This window comes from Xenopus laevis, chromosome 8L (assembly GCF_017654675.1).
Source record: "Xenopus laevis strain J_2021 chromosome 8L, Xenopus_laevis_v10.1, whole genome shotgun sequence".
In the NCBI taxonomy this organism is placed as follows: domain Eukaryota; kingdom Metazoa; phylum Chordata; class Amphibia; order Anura; family Pipidae; genus Xenopus; species Xenopus laevis.
In genome coordinates this window covers 35,252,536-35,273,515 of record NC_054385.1, presented here as the reverse complement: position 1 = coordinate 35,273,515, position 20,980 = coordinate 35,252,536, and the positions used below count along the sequence as shown (strand labels likewise).

Below are 20,980 nucleotides of genomic sequence, written 5' to 3'. Positions count from 1 at the left end.
GTTCCACCTAAATCAAGAAATAACGATTCCAATGAGGTTGCTCTACACGCTCTGGATCCTGTTCAGGCTCTAAAATTTTACCGTCACAGAGGTCCGTAAGACTGATGCTCTTCTCATTCTGCCTTCTGGACCTCATAAAGGCTCACCTGCCTCTAAGCCTGCCATTTCCCGTTGGATTAAGCAAACTTTCAGCGAGCTTACACGGCACAAGGACAAATGCCCCCATCTAGGATTACTGCCCACTCTACCAGAGGGATGAGTACGTCCTGGGCGTTCAGAAATCGGGCTTCTGCAGAACAGCTGTGCATAGCAGCTATGTGGACCTCAGTCCACTCCTTTTGCAAATTTTGCCATTTTGATACCTTTGCGGCTTCTGACACTCACTTTGGCAGAAAGGTTCTTCAAGCCGCAGTGGTTGATTCCACATAGGCCTCACTCTCCCACCAGGGATTTTTTAGGGGACAGCTTTGGTACGTCCCCACTGTCCCTGTGTCCCCCAAGCAGACTTGGAGAAAAGGAGATTTTGTGTACTCACCGTTAAATCTCTTTCTCTTCAGTCGATTGGGGGGGACAGGGCTTCCCTCCCTAGATTGAGGCTCTCTCTTTTCTGTCAGACATGTTACCTTTTATATTGTCCATTCAAGTTTTTACGTTCTAGAGATTTTTATATCCTGTTGACTTTGTTACAAACTGAGCAAAACTCCGCCTACTGGGGGTATAGCCAGTGGAGGAGGAGCCAGTTTTTTCTTAGTTGTGTCCTGCCTCCTGGATGTACCAGCTATACCCCACTGTCCCTGTGTCCCCCAAGCGACTGAAGAGAAAGAGATTTAACGGCGAGTACACAAAATCTCCTTTTTTTTTTCTCCCTATTACATAGAACAAATTAAAGTCGAGCAGGTAGTGACACTACTGTCCCTCAGATATCACTCACTGTAAACAACACCACCTTTCATTCCACCACACAGGCACGCTGCCTAGGAGTTATCTTAGACTCTCATCTGTCTTTTTCACCACACATTCAAACACTTGCAAAATCTTGCCGTATTCAACTGCGCAACATTGCTCGAATACGACCCTATCTCAGTTCAGAATCAACTAAAACACTGATTCAGTCTCTCATCATCTCCCGCCTTGATTACTGCAACCTACTCCTCGCAGGTATTCCAACAAGTCACCTTTCACAACTCCAATCTGTTCTAAACGCGGCCGCTAGACTCATTCATCTAGCTCGCCGCTCAACATCAGCTGCTCCCATATGTATGTCCCTTCACTGGCTCCCAATCTTTTCTAGAATCAAATTCAAATTACTTACACTCACATTCAAGGCCCTTAATAATGAAACCCCTCCCTATATTTCATCTCTAATCTCCAAATACACTCCTTCACGAAACCTACGCTCTGCTCCTGATCTTCGCCTCACTTCTCCTCTGATCACTTCTGCCCATTCTCGTCTACAAGACTTCTCTCTGGCTTCTGCTTTTCTCTGGAACTCTCTGCCACAAGCTGTCAGACTTTCTCCTTCTTTCCAAACTTTCAAGCGCTCCTTAAAGACCCATCTGTTTAAAGAGGCTTATTCGATGTACCTTAATTAATCATTGCTGTATCAAAAATGACAAAGTGTTTATATAATCCTAATGTCTCAATTGTACCCTAACCTTTTAGTTTGTAAACTCTAATCTCTAGGTCCTTCTAACCCTATTGTACTCTGTAATCCTTGTTTGTTATCCACCATTTATTCCCTGTTTGCTATAACTGCAGTAAAGCACTGCGTATCTTGACAGCGCTATATATATAAATTGATGATGATGATTTTCTTTATTTTTTTCTCCTATATAATAAAACTTGGTGTTTAAGACAGGGAATTTGCTATTATATAACATTCTGAGTAGTGCTCTGCATTTGTACTTTGTACATTGACAGGTGGACAGTAGGCTGGTCAAGTGATACTGTAATACAGAGATCTACCGATCTCCCCCTGTGCCATTACCCTTACACTGAGTCCATTTTTTGCTTTATTTTTTGTGGGATCAGTCTCCAGTGCAATCTGTAAGGTCACATAGTAATCAGTCAGATCGTTACCATGTTCTAGAATTCACATTCTATATTGTGTTCTAGTGTTCTTCCATAATGTGACATCAGTAAATTGTTGTTTTACACACCCATACAGAAGAAGGACACAGAAACTCCCAGTGATTCTTCTTCCATGAGATGTGAGAACCTTGCCTGAGGCGATTATCAGGAGCAGCAAACAGCCACCACTGGTGAGTTTAAAGGACAAGGAAACCCAAAATAGACTTGCTCTTTATTGCTTTTTATTGCTTATTCTGATTTTCGACCATGTCATCAAAATCAACAGCTTTAGTAAAGCTTTGTGGCTTGGTGCTTTGAAGTAGATGGACATGGTTACTAATTTACTTATTGGGAATATGCATACTTTCCAAAAATATATGGCTTTTTGGGTGAACTTACATTCTTTGTTGGCTTTACCCCACATAAGATGTAGTGCATGTGTTGATTTTGCAATAGCAGAAATGATCTATCATATGCGAAGTCTTCATCTTAGGGCCCCAGAGGCCGCACACTTAGGCAGAGGCCGCCCGAGGTGGACTTTCTTTTGTCCCCACTTATAACTTATCATGTCTATAGAATACCCCTATATTAATACAAAATGTGCAATTTATAGTATAGATGTCATCCAATCTAAAAAATTCATGTTAACCCTGAATCATATCTATTGTGAGACCCCCCCAATCAAATTCGCTAAACAATATGTGCATCAATGCAAAAAAGGGAAAGAAAGATATACAAAATAGTAACATGCCCAAAATTTAAAATCACAAAAAATGTAGAATAAAAAAGTAAAAAACAAAGTCAATGCAAACACCGCATATGTGTATGGACATCTTCGTATTTATCTGTCAATCAGTCTCTATCTGCCTGTTGCATGGCCAAGTATAACATCCTTTTGCAAGTCCTTAGACGTAAGTGTCAATAAGTAAATGGTGTCCGTTGGTCTTATTTATCCTGCTCACACCCAAAGGCCTCCCTTAGTACGATATATTCATGGCTAATACACAAGAATCATAAACCCTAATCGGCAGTCTTGTGTCATGTGACATTTAGTATCCATATATTATCCAGCATGGCTATAGTATTTCCTTGTATATTTTAGTATATTGGGTTCATAGGCAGACCCGGATTTGTGGCAAGGCCACAAAGGCCCAGGCCTAGGGCAGAAGAAATTCAAGGGCGGCATGCCGCCCAGCTGCATTCAAGCAAGTTGTGCATGTGCGCATCTATGCATTTTCAAGATGTGCGCATAAGCACAAGCAGACAGGGAGGACGACGCAGACGGCAAAGGAAAGTAAGGGGAGGGGAAGAAAGACGCTGTTTGGGAAAGGGATGCGGACGGGGGGGGCACAATGAGCGGAGACAGCCCTGGTGGCGCCCCATTTGTAAATCCGGGCCAGTTCATAGGATATGTGTGGCTGCTCACCATAATATTTGGAAAAATCTGCTGGTCTTCATACACCCAGAAGTCCATCTTGAAGGTCCGTTACAGAGAGACAGACATCATTTACTTGATGGGCTGAATATTTCAGAAATATCCTCCTCAGCTCCATTAATTACAAGGTGACCGTTATTTATTTCCATGTAATCAAGAGCTGTAAGTTTGAAAGCAAGTATAGTAAATGACAATGCAATATGCAAGTTTATCACTAGATGTCACTGTGGAATACCATTTTATACAAACACAGCACTGTGTCACATATACATTAGAGGGCATCCGTATCCGATTGTTACTGTATTTATTGGAAGTCACAGAGTCTGTACTGACTCACATGTAGCCTTTCACTTGCTGCCCATCACACTGTCAATACCTGACAATATTTATGTTGTACTATCAAGCTTTTTAGTAGGAGGTTTCTAGGTGTGCTATAGGACTTGCAGTTCACCAACAGCTGAAAAAGCAACACAAAGCAAAAAAGCATCTAAACCAGAGATCTCCAACCAATGGCTCAGGGGGAACATGTTGCTCGGCAACCCCTTGCAAGTTGCTCCCAGTGGCCTCAAAGCAGGTGCTTATTTTTGAATTCCTGGTTTGGAGGCAATGTTTGGTTGCATAAAAAGCAGGTGTTCTGCCAAACATAGCCTCCTATAGGCTGCCAGTTCACACCCTTTTTCTATGCTTGCTTGCGTCGCTGTCCAAATGTTTTTTACATTTGAATGTGGCTCAGGGGTAAAAGAGGTTGGGGACCCCTGATCTAAACCATCCTGAGAGATACAGAGATATTATGTGACTGCCATGAAAAGGGAACATTTCAGTATAACAAAGCTTCCTGTCAACATTCTAACTCCTTAGAATAAAAGCCTGGGCTCCCTCAGTCCCTGCCTCTCCCCTTTACTTGCCAACATCTTAAGACCTGTGGCTGCTGCCATGTTGGATTTAGTCACCTACACATAACGATTGTCAAGCAGTTAAAGGACAGTAACATCAAAAAAAAATTCATTAGTACACATCAAAAAAAAACACCAACACAAATTATACTTTAAAATCGCAAACCAAACCAAATGAATGACGGCACTCCATTCAAGGATAAGGCAGGTTTATTACAAACCCCACAGGGATCTCAAGCCCTACGCGTTTCGGAACTCAATCCCTTAATCATAGGCATGCCTTATCCTTGAATGGAGTGCCGTCATTCTTTTGGTTTGGTGTCTGACAAGCGGTGGGGATGCTGCAGACAGAGCACCCAGCAAGGAATACACGGAGCAGCGCAGGAGGGGCAAGCTGGGAGCGGTCTAATTGGTGTATTTGTTTAAAATCACAAAACCTTTATTAAGAAATAACTTACAGAAACTGCACTTCCTGTCCTGTACAGAAAAGGCGACAGGGCGACCATCGATCCTGCTGGGCTCGATTTCTCCTCCTGGCTACTCTACTGACAGTGTGTGAAGGAGCAACATGGATGCCTCATGGATGCGATGCAGTGACTGCCCGGGCCCCCTTCCTCCTCCTATACTCCTCCTGCACGATAGATATGTCAATTATGATGAGAAGTGGCAGCCAGCACCGGGAGTCAGGCCCCATATGGCTCTGGCGATTGGTCTAGTGGGTCTAAGTCCCGGAAGAAGAATTCTTGCGAGTCTGCGCTGTATTTTGTTACTAATGCCACACAAAACATTTACACTCTACCTGACGTCGTTAGTGCTACTGATGAGAAACGCTGGTACAGGACAGTAGCGCTAATGGTACAGGATACAGCGCAGACTCGCAAGAATTCTTGGTATGCAGTCTAATTGAGTATTTGCAAAGGGAACCTGGTCTTTGGCAGTGATAGGGGTTTGTCTCTTTTCGGTCATGGCAAGGAGAACCTCTCAATGATCCTGCTGTTGCTGCCCAGGAGCGGAATGGGACCAAGGACCTCTGCTGCTTTCTCTGGGGTTAGTCCCTAATGCACTGCTCTCACAGAGAGGGACAATGACCCGACATATGAGGAGCCCTTCACCTGCGACGCGTGCTGCATGCGATTTACTCGCCAGTATCACCCGACTGAGCAAATGCGCATCCACTGGGGGAGAAACCTTATGAGCGTCAGGTGTGTGGGGGCAAGTTCGCCCAGCAGAGGAACCTTATCAGCCACATAAAGATGCAAACCATGGACACAGATGGGAAACCCAAGCTGAACTTTAGCGAGAGCAGAGCATTAGGGACTAACCCCAGATAAAAGAAGGTCCTTGGTCCCATTCCGCTCCTGGGCAGCAAGAGCAGGATCATTGAGAGGTTCTCACTGTGACCGAAAAGAGACCAACCCCTATCACTGCCAGGCTTACTTTGCAAATACTCAATTAGACTGCATACCAAGAATTCTTGCGAGTCTGCGCTGTATCCTGTACCATTAGCGCTACTGTCCTATACCACTGTTTCTCATCAATAGCACTAACGACGTCAGGTAGAGTGTAAAAGCTTTGTGTGGCATTCGTAACAAGATACAGCGCAGACTCGCAAGAATTCTTCTTCCCGGACTTAGACCCACTAGACCGATCGCCTGAGCCATACAGGGCCTAACTGTGGGAGTTGTGCTCAGGCTTGGGGCAGCGCTGCCACTAGACACCGGCTGTAAAGTTCATGCAGGTTCCTTCGGGATGCTGAGGGGTCAGATGATCCTGCCGTTGTACCTGCAGCTGCTCATTGCTATTTCCGTGAAATGGTTAATCTCCAGGCGCTGGCTGCCGCTTCTCATCATCATTGACATCATCTATCGTGCAGGAGGAGTATGGGTGGAGGAAGGGGGCCCGGGCAGTCACTACATCGCATCCATGAGGCATCCATGTTGCTCCTTCTCACGCTGTCAGTAGAGTAGCCAGGAGGAGAAATCGAGCCCAGCAGGATCGATGGTCGCCTTTTCTGTACAGGACAGGAAGTGCAGTTTCTGTAAGTTATTTCTTAATAAAGGCTTTGTGATTTTAAAGTATAATTTGTGTTGGTGTTTTTTTTTTGGTGTTTTTTGTTTTTTCGATGTGTACTAACAAATTTTTTTTAAATTTTTTTTGATGTTACTGGTCCTGTAAACAGCCGTGAAAGACTGGTCAGAAAAATTGTGCAAACCACCTGGCTTCAGATTAATAATACATTTTATTTGCTTTAGAAGTAAAAGGAACTCATTCCCTGTCCGCCTTTGCTGTGAGGCTCGGGAAGGTGTGGGCAGGCCTCGAACTCTGCGGTGTCTTTTTGCACGAGACATGGGGGTGGCTGGCGGCCACTGGGACTGTGACCATAGAAATGAAAGCATGCAGGTCACAACTAAATCCTGCAAACACTTCTTGTGCTGTTCTCACCTCTGCTTCCTGTTCTGAGAACTGAGCTTGCCTTGTGTGTAAGGGAAGTGCTAGAAGTAGCTGGTCACTTAACTTCCCACAACTTGCAGGGGACCATAGTATTTCATATTTGCTAAATAACAATATTAAAGTCCTTTTGCAAATGTGACATGGCAGAAACCCCCTTTAATGTTTATAAAGGAATGGCTGGACCATTAAGTTAATCTCTTTCATCCACCACAAGGAAGAGGTAAATCCAAAGCCAAATCCAGGGGCTACAGTGAACGGTGTATGTGCATTGGGCTCCCAGTTAGTAAGGCCCATTTAGAATGAGGCCTAGTTGTACTAAGGGCACAAAACAAAGGGGTGTATACAATACTGTTGTTATACCGATCAGTGTGAGTGTAAATCCTGTGTGTGATAAGTGTGGGTTCCAGTATTGTGGTTATGATTTTACATTTGAAAGCCCCACCTATGTGCACCTACATTTTCTATTTTCATGGAATTCCCTATAGGTCAAAGCACAGTCAGGGTAGGTTCTGATGCAAGTGGCACACAATTACAGTATGTATAAGTGATGGTAGTTCCAGGGTTTCCACAGCAAACTGCTTGAGTAGACACCACTGTGCCAAAATAATCGCACTTATGATGTCTTAATAAGCTTAATAATAAAGCGCCAACATATTCCACAGCCGTGTAGAATAGAAGGGTTTATACAATGAACATGTATAGGATCTGTCAGACGCGTGGGACCTGGGGGTTTTCTGGATAATGGATCTTTCTGTAATTTGGATCTTTATACTTTTGTCTACTAGAAAAATCATGTGAACATTAAATAAACCCAATAGGCTTAATAGATATTAGAAGCAAAACAATCCTATTGGGTTTATTTAATGTTTACATTATTTGTTAGTAGACTTAAGGCATAGAGATCCAAATTATGGATTAAAGATCTCTTATCCGGAAAACCCCAGGTGCTGGATAATAGGTCCAATACCTGTACTGTTTTATTATTACAGAGAAAAAGCAAATCAATTTTAAAAATTGATTATTTTGAAAAAAAAATGGGAGTCTATGGGAGACGGCCCTTCCATAATTCTGAGCTTTCTGGATAACAGATATCTGGATAACAGATATCTGGATAACAGATATCCAGATAACAGATATCCAGATAACAGATCCCATACCCGTGGAAGATTTAAGGACAGTAATGCATTAAGTTTCAGATGAATAGTAGTGGCCAGGTCTAACAGCAGCACTAGGACACAGGTTCCATGCTGCCCCCTCTGAAATCAGTCCCCAGGCCTGGATAGGAAATGTTTTCTGCCTACTTGGCTTTTCCAACATACCAGTTACATATCAGATGATGAATTAGAGATAACATATACAATCAGGTGTAGGATCTATAAACAGGAAAACGGGGACCTTAGCTGCATCCAAACATTTAATCAATGAAAAGCCCCTTAGGATTGTTTTGCAATTAGCGCAGATATGGACTAGCTTAGTATCAGCTAAATTAGGGGGGTATATTAACAAAAGCAACATTAGCCTGAAATTAGAGGTGGAGTTAGTGGACTGGGAAGCCAAGGGCCCACAAAAAAACCATAAGCCAACTCTCCATGTTATTTTTTTACTTTTCTCACTTAGCTTCCTTATCCTCCTTGTCTCCTCTCTCTCTACATACTATCATCTGGCCTTCTGTCCATTACTCTTCTTTGTTCTCATACAAAGAAGCAGAATCTGCAAGATATTGGCTTGTTTATAAAGGAAGGTGGATGCGTTCAGTGATTGTAACAACTTTACAAAGTGCTATTTACCATAAGGCCGTCCTTGGGTAGGTAGGAGAAGAGGGAATGAGTGGGGAAAAGGGGAGGATGTGGACACAATAAAGGAGCAGTAAGGAGAGGATAGAGGAAGATTAGTGCTCTCCATATCCCCCCTGTGCTGTGCCATGATTGCTGTATTGGGCTGGCAGTTGAAGGGTACATTTTGCAGGACCAAGTTCAGAGTGAGATTCTAAGTAGACCCCGGTATTTCAGTTACCCAGATGCTCAAACAGCCCAATATAGAGACTGATTATTGCATCTTACAGTAGCCCAGCAGGTGGTTACAAATTGCCAAGGAAGGAGCTTAAACTACAAAGACTCTGCTGCCCTTTTCCCTGTGTAAAGGCCTCCTGCAACTGTCCTACCCTCTTTCACACCTGCCATGTTAAATGTCAACCTGGACCCAGGCATGGCACACCCCAATGTTCCTTCTATGCTGTGCGCAAGCTTGTACAACAAATGTGGTGCACACAATTGTGAAAACACAAAATGTTGCATTTATTCTGATCTGCGTACACAGTTTTTAAAAATGCGCACACAAGTTTAAAATGTGCGCATAAAATATTTTTTTTTGCATACAAAGCAAAGAAGGAATTAAGGGAACATTGGTCACGCCCCCTGCCATGCTCCCAGCTCCACTGTTTCTGATGATATTGGAGGACTTCGGTGACACTTTTATTCATTTCAGTGCAGTAATTTAGGTTTTTGGGGTAATTTACTTACAGCTGGAGACAAACCTGGTACTTCAGCAGAATGGGGAAAATGGACTTAAATTGGGAGACTCCTGCCAAATACAGGGGAGTTGACATGTCTGTACAGGACCTGTTATATGTTAATCATGCTCAGCACACCCCAGCCAGGGGGACCTGGCAGAACTATATCTAGCAGGTCTATCCCAAGATACAACTCCAGACAGGCCCAATAAATAGCGAGTACCTATCTTCCCCTTCTGCTGGCATTTAACAGAATTTACAGATTGCCAGTCCGGGCAGTCCTAGTGCCTTGGAATTATGGGAAGATTTTTGGCCTAATAGTCCTATCCGAACTGATCCCCAGTCACAAAGCCATTCTTGGCAGCTAAACAGGATGCAAGCACAATATAAACATCACTCCATAGTGACGTGCAGCAAGGTAATCAAACCTCTTAAATGAGTGTCTGTGTATTTGTATTTATATGGTGCTACTATGCAGCATGTTTCTTACAATACTTGTACCTGAAAATGCAGGTTATGGATACAGCAGGAAGAATAAATGCTCTCGCTCTCTCATTAACTCCCACACCTTCCTTCCTTTCTCGTTACTTCCTTTGCTCTCTGTCACTGCTGCTGGCACTACTGCAATATTTGGATCAAAAACAACTCTATTCAATCACCCTACATTTAATGCTCTTATTTTGTTAGCTCTTCCAATGAATAATATGTAGTGAACTTATCGAGGCAGTGTAACCCACAGCAGCATACTTCCCCCGGAAATAACAATATCCCGACATTTTCAGCATAATCGCATCCGATTTGCGCTCACAATTTAATGCATTTTAGAACATTAGATGCATCACCTTGCGGCCACAATCACTTTGGAACTGTGCGTAGAAAACACAGCATTAAAAAAAAAAAATAAAAACATATGCACAAAAGTGCACTTGTAGTTGCATATACATACAGTATTGTTTTATCCAGATGTTTTCTATACATAGCATTCTCTCCGTATAAGAAACAATTAGCTTGGGTCAATTCTGACCAAAATCACTTATTGTTTTATAGACTAGGAAAATATGAAAAGGTAAAGAGCTATCACAATGGCCCTTGCACAAGGGGGATGAATTTGCATCTTATGAAATGCATGCTGAGTGCATCAAAATGTAGAAATCAGTATCACACTCCTTAGTGCTCATGAAGCAATTGCATTTGGGGTCTAGCTGTACCCAGTACTAGCGGGCACAAGTCACTAGTTATGTGCAAGTCAGGAAAAATTCAACCTGAGAGTTCCAGGTCAACCCGCACATCACAACAAGGCAGCCCTGTTCTTTTGAGCTGTGGCTTTCACCCGGCTGGCACTCTCTAACCTCATAACTTTCAACTCCACCAGGAGTTACCTAGTTTAAGAACCACTCTCTCAAGACTCCCATAACTATATGTAAATCCCCGTGTTTTTAAGTTTCCCTGATTTTTTGAAGAAGTGCACATGCGCAGCAACCACTGTGTGCCATGGGTGTCCCTTGCAATGCCCATTAGCTTGTGTGTAAACTAGCAAGTTGCAGCTTGTGCCAGATTTTATCCAGTGACTGATACAATCTGCATATTGCAGTTCCAGCTGCTACAGCAGCAAGTGATTTATGGTTGGTCCTAAAGGAGTTCAATGTTGTGCTTCTTAGTGCTCCAGCCCATGCACCTGCAGCTTTTCTAAATGAGACCACTAATACCAGTACACTGATGACTTCCAGGACAAGCATCTCCTCCTAAACAGCCTAGAGGCAACTCCATGGGGCAAATTCACTAAGCACCGAAAATGCGCTAGCGACGGCTTTGCCGCACTTCGCCTGGCGTAGTTTTGCCAGGGCTGCTCAAATTCACTAAAATCCTAAATTGTGCCCAGGGAGGCGAAAGGTAGCGAAGTTGCGCTAGCGATGCCTAATTTGCATAAGGCGCCAAGTACAATGGACGTATATGTAGCTGCAAATACATTACACTACACAAGCCTGGGAAAGCTGCATAAAATAAAATAGAGTTGTTATTTTGCCCTATACATGTGCCCACTGTATAGTTTATGTGCCATATGTTAGGAAACGTAGGGGGGAAGGAGGGTACCCCCAAAAAAATGTACAATCTTTTTCAGCCTATCACCCTTGAAAAAGTAAAAGACGCCAGTGTTTTTTGAGACTTAGAAAAAATGTTAACTTTTTTTGAAGCAAGCCCTTTCTACTCTATTGCACTTCGCCTGGTCTGAGGTGGCGTAGGCAAGTCTGGCACAAGAGGTAACGTTCAGTAAAATCCACAAGTTAGTGAATTTGCGTAGTTACGTCCCTTCGTCATAGCGTAACTTCACCTGGCGTAAGGTGCGAAGTAGCGCTAGAGTAGGTCCACTTCGTTAGCACCTGTTAGTAAATTTGCCCCCAAATGCTCTCTGTATTCCATTAGTGAGATTACCATTCATTTTTTTGATTAGGATTTCAGTTTAAGTGGATGAGTGACATTTTAAAGTCTCCATAATTGTTACTGGGTACATCGGTTAGGAATCTGGCATCTGCTAAAATTGCCACAGCCACAAATTATTACTTCCTACTTGATGAGATTCAGGTGACCCCCACCTATTGACAAGGACTCTGCAGACAGCTCCATGCCTTCAAGGCATCCATGTAGAAGGTGCAAAAATACAGGGAGTCCTCGAGTTACATACATTCGACTTACATACAACTCATACTAACATACAGAGGCTGTAATAGTAATTTATTGTGGTTTGCTTGGCCTTTATTAGCATTTAGCTTTAATAAACCACCTGCCCCAATCCCCTCTAGCATGTGTTGTCTACAATACATATACACAGACACTCAAGACAAACATCTGTCTTGTTGCATTTCATAAGTAAATGTATATGTTTCAACTTAAATAGAAATTCAACTTAAGAACAAACCTACAGACCCTATCTCGTACATAACCCGGGACTGCCTGTATTATAAAAGTATATTTTTTCAGTAAAAAATCTAGTGCAGTTATTCTTGCATTGGTGTATCTCGAGTGTGCATGACCCACTGAAGTTAAAAAAATATAACAAAGGAAGTCATTTCACACATGTTGTAGATAAGATCAGTGCCCATTTAAGCAGGACATACAGTGGTTTCAGTACATTTACAAATACACCCTCTAATGCCTCAAGTTGCAAAAGATTCCACTAATTTTTCTTTAGCAAGCAGAGGCATACGCGCCATATGTTGAATTAAACAGAAACATATCACTAGGCTCTTATCAAAGCAATAATAAAGTCACCTAATTTGTCCTAGAATTGCTACCTGTACCACTGGGTTCATGTTTGTGGGAATAAAGGTCCTTAAATAAATGATATGTGCAAAGGGAGATAACTAGAAATACAAATGTGCAGTGCAAAGTGTCACAATGAATGCAGCTTTGGGCAAAAAGGATTGAAACACACGGGTCTATATGTGGCACAGAATCACTAGAGACAATCTTTCTCATCAGTAGACCAGCCATGGGCTGTCCATCTCTGCCTGAGAATATAACCACCTCCTTTTAGCGTTACTGTTGAAGATGCTGGAACTTAGGACAGGACAGCTTGCATCCCATCAACCTAAAAGCCCACACTAGAGGAGAGGTACAGTAAACACTAGTGCTCAGCCATACTTGACCCAGTTTTTTCTGTATTAAAAGTTTCAGCCTACGCTATCATATTATCAAGGGTTCAAAAATCCAGTACCAATCATCTCCTATGCCCCATCTGTCTCTGACTTTTCCTACCCCTCCAAACCACTCAAACACGTTTCTAACTACTCGATAACCTGTCCTTATTTCTCTCCCAGTGTCTCTATAACAGCTATCTACTGGACTATCTGGGCTTTGTGTTTTCCAACTAGAAACCACAATGAAGCGAGCTTCTGCTAATCACAATTAAAATGTATTTCTCCACTGTTTGTAATACAGTTGCAAGACACAAAACTCTGCTCTTTTGTGTCATTCCTTTTTAGCCATTGCTTTTATATTTATTTTCTATTTATTTGCACACTCCTCACTCTGTTGTTAAAAATGAGCTCATCTCTCTATATACACCATATTTTGGCAAGACCATCAAACGCTTTGCTTTCCAGTATCATCATCATCATTATGTGGTGGAAAGTAGAATTTACTTCTCTTTTCTTGATCTGTTTCCACTTAAGATCTCAAATGCAACCTAGTGAAAACAGAACCTCAATTTATTTTATTTATTCTTATCTTCTTTTTATCTTTCTATCTATTTATATCTATGGTACTGTATTATTTCTGTAAAATCTGTGTAAAAAAAAAAAACCAGAACCTCAATTGATATATACACTACTATAACTCCTCATCTGCAATCTCTCATAATATATTTGCCCCTTGCTAGCAAAGTAAACCAGCAAAATATCCATATACTCACTAGTTAGATTACACCAGTCAGTCCTTTTTGGCTACCCAGTTACACTCCCATTCCATATAAAGTGCATTTAAAATTCTTCTACAAGACTCCCCTTGCTTTCCTGTTGATAGTCTAATGTTGCACTACTATGGAAATCCATAAAATGACTTCATTCTCAAATTACATTCTGATTTTAACCAATAAAGCCATCACCATTCACCGGCTACCTTATCCCAAACTACCATGATCTTCCTTACATAAATACTTACCCAGAGCTGTATATTACCCATGAATACTCTTGGACATTCTTCTTGCAGAGCCATAATCCCTGCTTGCATCTTGTTTCACATCTTGCTAATCTTAAAGGGTTATTTACTAAACTCTGAATGCAAAAATCACGAATAATTTGTGATTTTTTTTTTTTAATCAAATTGGACTTTTAAAAAAAATCACAATTTTTTTTGCAATTTATGAAACCCCCAAGGATGGAAAAGTCATATATATATATATATATATATATATATATATATATATATATATATATATATATATATATATATATATGCAAAAAGAAGACCAGCAACACCGAGATCTCTTGTGATATAGTCAATTTATGTTGTGAAATCACATGCAAGCCGACGTGACGTTTCGGTCCACACAGGGACCTTTATCAAGGCAAAATATATATGTGTATATATATATATATATATATATATATATATATATATATATATATATATATATATATATATACCCACACATATAAGTCAATAGGAGAAGTCCCAATGATTTTTTGATGTGCGCTGGGTTTCGTGCAATACCCGGAAGTTTTCAGGCAAAAATCTGAGTTTTCTGGTGAAAAATCAAAAAAAATTTTGAAAATCTTATTAGAAATCCGAAAAAATCGTGAAAAGAAAAGCAAATTTTCTAGAAAATGTAATAATAAATAAGCGTGGAAACCCTGAGCGGATTTGATCAGAGTTTATAGCAGAAAATATTGAGATAAATTCGGACTTAATAAACCCCAGTGTGATGTTCTCATTATTCTAACAATCTATTTTATCATAATACAAGTCTTTTATTCAGGGCATAAAAAGACTGAAACTAAGAAATCACAAGTTAAATGACAATCATTCCAAATGTTTGTCTCCATGTGTTCTCAGAAACAGACTCCGTTAACTAATGGAACCTTCTGACAGAATGTGTCACACGGTATAGATATAAGGGACGTCTTATATAAACCGGGCAAGGTGCACTAAAACTGAATCAGTAGGGGAGAAGAAAATAAAATTAGTATTAGAAATAGTATTTCCAGTACTTTGGAATATTTTATAAACTCGTCGTACCACGCAAATGATAACACTTTTGTGTAAAGAAGAAGTAAATCCAGAAGCCTTGTGTATTTCCAGGCTGCAGTCTGTGCTGATGGTTTGGACTGTGTCAAAGAAATGGTACATTATCCTGAGCTCTGTGTCAAAATTATGTCTTCTCCCAAATATTTAGATCCAAGTACACTGCGTCTATTGATGCAAGCTGCTGTAGGACCATCTGAGGTGGTGGTAGCTTGAAGTAACCCTGATGTTCAAAGGAACACTGCATGTAATTCATTAGAACAGACTCAGGCATTGGTGCAAGGGCAAGGAACGGCTTCAAGTAATGTACAGTACTACTTTATAAATAAACCCTAAATGTTTTCAGATCTGTTGTGTTGAATGCCCAATATGCGTATTCTGCATTGGTAGATAATATTAGGTATGGAACCAAGGCTAGGCAAATGAGGAAGGTTCCGTTAGTGATCTATGCATGAGTTTTGATTTTTGCCTGGTGCTTTTACATTGTCTATCAGATCCCCCAATATTCCTCTATGAGGGGGCTACCATATTTGTGCAGCAGTAGTCTGTTAATGTTAAAAACTCTACTGACAGGTTGAGAAGGGACAGTCAGGTTGCTGAAACAGGAACTTCAAGTACATGTATCGGACCTGTGATCCAGAAAGCTCTGACGATGAAGGCCATCTTCCATAGACTCCATTTTAATCAAATAATTCACATTTAAAAAGTATTTCCTTTTTCTCTGTAATAATAAAACATTACATTGTTATTTATGCCAACTAATTATTGGAGGCAAAACAATCCTATTGGGTTTTTTTTTTTTAAAGATTTTATTTAACAGTTGGTAAAGTAACAGAATCACACTTTACATTTAGCCGTGTACAGTCTTCACGTAAGTAAGAATAGGCTCGCATTTAATACTACTTATGTGCACAAGATTGATCAAATAGCAAACATTTATAGGTCTGTGGATATAGGGTATACCTCAAGCAGCTCTCCCATATCTTATCAAATTTAGGTGAGGAGCCACATGCTTCGTATGTAAGTTTTATGAGTGGCAACATGCGGTTTATTAAATTCAGCCAGTAGGTGATTCATTTAGGTTTTGGTTGAAGCCAGTGTTGAAAAATGTATTTTTTACCGTAGAATAAGAGAGTATGACATGAGCTTATGGAATCAGGTCATCAACTACTAGCAGACATGCTTTGGGAGAGATGACTTGAGGCAACGGCAGGTTATTACTGAGGCATTTACCAACTTTCTGCCAGAATTTCCAATTCTTGGACAAGACCATATTACATGCAGAAAGTTGGCTGTGGGATACTGGCACCTGGGGCAGGAGGGAGGTTTAGATAGATCCTATGTAATCTGAATCTACTCCCGAAGCGTGTGTGCTAGGAGTAGTTGATGACCTGATTCCATAAGCTCATGTCAGAATACTTTATCATACTCTCTTATTCCATGCTAAAAAGTAAATTTTTCTACACTGGCTTCAACCAAAACCAAAATGAATCACCTACTGACTGAACTTAATAAACTGCATGTTGCCACTCATAAAAATGTAATCTGATGACATAAAGTAGTAGAGGTGAAGGATCTTAAAAGATAAGAAAACTGTACATTATGCCTGTGGCTTCTTCATATATATTGTCTAGAATTTCGGGCAGGATTGCTTGCCAATTACGGTGAGCTTGGAGATGGCAGTAGATTTTGTAGAGCTCTATACAGTTTTGTGATTATCTTCTAAGGTTCATCTGCTCTAAGTATCTTCTCAAAGACAAAGTTATGGTAGATTTGTGCTTTAAAGGCATGTTTTAATTGTATATAGCTGAAGGGGTCTAATTGATTTGGTGAATTTTTTTTGTTGTAGCTGTGGAATGGTTCCTTGTTCCAGAAGATCTCCTAGTGTTTTATTTTGGGTTTAGGCCAATAAATAAAGTCTGAAAGGTATCGGAAGTGGGGCAGGTGGGAATTACCCTATAATGGAATATGTGGCAATAACAGATGAGGTTCCAGTTGTTTTAAACACAGTGTGACTTGCCATGCCTCATATGATGCCATTAGAACTGGAGGCAACAGATTGGAGTCTTTTAATTTCCTTATAGGGCAGAGGATGAGGGACTCGATGGAGACTAACATAAGGGTATGTAATAACATATTGGGATCTTCAGGATTAGGAATGAATCAGTAGTGTAAGTGGGATAATTGTGCTGCTAAGTAGTCAAACCATAGGTTGGGAAAGCTTAGACCCCCACATTGTAGTGAAACTGTGAGGGATTTCCACGAAGTCCTGGGTTTCATTTATCTTTAAATGATTTTAGTAGTCTAAATGTTTAGCGTTACCCCTTATCTGGAAAACTCCAGGTCCCGAGAATTCTGGATAGCATGTCCTATACCTGTACTTACAAAAGCAGACCTATCCAGGGTTATAACTACAGAGGAAGCAGACCCGTGCGCCTATAGGGGTCCCCATTAGTGATCTATGCATGAGTTTTGATTTTTGCCTGGTGCTTTTACATTGTCTATCAGATCCCCCAATATTCCTCTATGAGGGGGCTACCATATTTGTGCAGCAGTAGTCTGTTAATGTTAAAAACTCTACTGACAGGTTGAGAAGGGACAGTCAGGTTGCTGAAACAGGAACTTCAAGTACATGTATCGGACCTGTGATCCAGAAAGCTCTGACGATGAAGGCCATCTTCCATAGACTCCATTTTAATCAAATAATTCACATTTAAAAAGTATTTCCTTTTTCTCTGTAATAATAAAACATTACATTGTTATTTATGCCAACTAATTATTGGAGGCAAAACAATCCTATTGGGTTTTTTTTTTTTAAAGATTTTATTTAACAGTTGGTAAAGTAACAGAATCACACTTTACATTTAGCCGTGTACAGTCTTCACGTAAGTAAGAATAGGCTCGCATTTAATACTACTTATGTGCACAAGATTGATCAAATAGCAAACATTTATAGGTCTGTGGATATAGGGTATACCTCAAGCAGCTCTCCCATATCTTATCAAATTTAGGTGAGGAGCCACATGCTTCGTATGTAAGTTTTATGAGTGGCAACATGCGGTTTATTAAATTCAGCCAGTAGGTGATTCATTTAGGTTTTGGTTGAAGCCAGTGTTGAAAAATGTATTTTTTACCGTAGAATAAGAGAGTATGACATGAGCTTATGGAATCAGGTCATCAACTACTAGCAGACATGCTTTGGGAGAGATGACTTGAGGCAACGGCAGGTTATTACTGAGGCATTTACCAACTTTCTGCCAGAATTTTCCAATTCTTGGACAAGACCATATTACATGCAGAAAGTTGGCTGTGGGATACTGGCACCTGGGGCAGGAGGGAGGTTTAGATAGATCCTATGTAATCTGAATCTACTCCCGAAGCGTGTGTGCTAGGAGTAGTTGATGACCTGATTCCATAAGCTCATGTCAGAATACTTTATCATACTCTCTTATTCCATGCTAAAAAGTAAATTTTTCTACACTGGCTTCAACCAAAACCAAAATGAATCACCTACTGACTGAACTTAATAAACTGCATGTTGCCACTCATAAAAATGTAATCTGATGACATAAAGTAGTAGAGGTGAAGGATCTTAAAAGATAAGAAAACTGTACATTATGCCTGTGGCTTCTTCATATATATTGTCTAGAATTTCGGGCAGGATTGCTTGCCAATTACGGTGAGCTTGGAGATGGCAGTAGATTTTGTAGAGCTCTATACAGTTTTGTGATTATCTTCTAAGGTTCATCTGCTCTAAGTATCTTCTCAAAGACAAAGTTATGGTAGATTTGTGCTTTAAAGGCATGTTTTAATTGTATATAGCTGAAGGGGTCTAATTGATTTGGTGAATTTTTTTTGTTGTAGCTGTGGAATGGTTCCTTGTTCCAGAAGATCTCCTAGTGTTTTATTTTGGGTTTAGGCCAATAAATAAAGTCTGAAAGGTATCGGAAGTGGGGCAGGTGGGAATTACCCTATAATGGAATATGTGGCAATAACAGATGAGGTTCCAGTTGTTTTAAACACAGTGTGACTTGCCATGCCTCATATGATGCCATTAGAACTGGAGGCAACAGATTGGAGTCTTTTAATTTCCTTATAGGGCAGAGGATGAGGGACTCGATGGAGACTAACATAAGGGTATGTAATAACATATTGGGATCTTCAGGATTAGGAATGAATCAGTAGTGTAAGTGGGATAATTGTGCTGCTAAGTAGTCAAACCATAGGTTGGGAAAGCTTAGACCCCCACATTGTAGTGAAACTGTGAGGGATTTCCACGAAGTCCTGGGTTTCATTTATCTTTAAATGATTTTAGTAGTCTAAATGTTTAGCGTTACCCCTTATCTGGAAAACTCCAGGTCCCGAGAATTCTGGATAGCATGTCCTATACCTGTACTTACAAAAGCAGACCTATCCAGGGTTATAACTACAGAGGAAGCAGACCCGTGCGCCTATAGGGGTCCCCATGAGGCCCTAATTAATGATTCATTTCAAAATATATTGTTAAAACAGGACAAACTCTGCATATGTTGGGGTCACTAAAATAAATTTGCTGTGGGCCCAGTAACATCTAGTTATGCCACTGGACTTATCAGTCAAAAATAGTCAACATGACCTATAGGGAACTTTTTATGTACATTTTTCATGTCAGTATCATTTCAAGGAGTGATTTTCATGTACATGCTCATGATTCCTTGAGTGAGAGCTAAAGCCAGTAGTTGGGTTTAAGACAGCAATATGTGTGCAAATACCTTCTGTTTTCAGAATTTTACACTGCATGTCTGGCATTGCGTAGGGTGGCTCTTTGGCTCCCTTTAGTCCTTCTCACTCTAAATGTTTTTTTCACCTTCTCTAAAGTCTGCGTCAGACCCACAGAAAAGCAATGAGCCTGCTAGTTGTAGAGAGAGAAGCAGTGCACAGGAAACAAGCAGCTTACCATGCTTGATTGGCAGATAAGGAGCGAGGGAGCGGATGTTAGATTTAGAAACTGAAAGAGAGACACACGCAGCATTCAAGAGCAGACACCTCCAGTTACTCAAAGTGTCGAGTTTGTGCTACAGAAACATGACAAAAATGGGACCTTCGCTGATCTTCATCACCCTCTTACTTCTCAACTGCTGTATTCAGGCCAACTCCATAACAGGTACCCAGCTACATAACAAACTGCTTCCTGCTGGGCCATTTTATTTAAGGGCATTTTTGATTTTCAAGGGCGAACACGTTAATGGAGTTCAGTGTTCAACACTGTGCCATTTTAACTAGATCTGTGGATGAGGTTTGTCCTTTCTAATTTCATCTGCATCTTGTTTTGCCCGTTTTGAGCACCCTTTTGGTGGAGGGAGGTAGATCATCCAAACGTGCACTTGACACAGTTATTCTGGGTGCCCTAAAATATATTACTTTTAAAAAGTCGTCTTTAATTTAGAGTTTAGATGTCTGGAGGCTGCAGATTCTGGTCAGTAGAGTATTAGATTCTAGGACAATACAGGTATGGGACTGGTTATCCAGAATGCTCAGGACTTGGGGTTTTAAGGGATCTTTCTGTAACTTGGATCTCCATACCTTAAGTCTACTAAAAAGATAAAAAATAATTTAAAAATTAATTAAACCCAATAGCATTGTTGCTCCAATGAAGATTCATTATATCTTATTCTGAATCAAGTAGTACTGTTTTATTATTACAGAGAAAAAGGAAATTGTTATTAAAAATTTTAATAATTTGGATAAAATGGAGTCTATGGGAGATTGCCAACCTGTAATTCAGGGTTTTCTAAATAATGTGATTCCGGATAATTTATTCCATACTGGTATTTCCTATAGAGCACCTGATTAGATCAGAGGTCAAAGCTAGTGTTTAAAAGAGAGTAACATGATGAGTAAAGC

General features: G+C 40.6%; 1 protein-coding gene across 2 annotated transcripts in view; it reads left to right on the top strand.

Moving 5' to 3' along the window:
* Positions 1-20,980, top strand: part of il2rg.L (interleukin 2 receptor subunit gamma L homeolog) — a 47,202-nt gene that overhangs the window by 5,499 nt on the left and 20,723 nt on the right. Inside the window, exon 2 of one of the 2 annotated variants that reach the window (XM_041572686.1) lies at positions 2,168-2,261. Coding sequence is in view for 1 of the 2 variants with exons in the window: in XM_018229740.2 (XP_018085229.1) it covers positions 20,069-20,240 (172 nt within the window). In the remaining variant the exon portion in view is untranslated. Of the gene's footprint in view, positions 1-2,167; positions 2,262-20,045; positions 20,241-20,980 lie in introns of those variants that run through there. The other variant, XM_018229740.2, reaches the window with a different exon arrangement.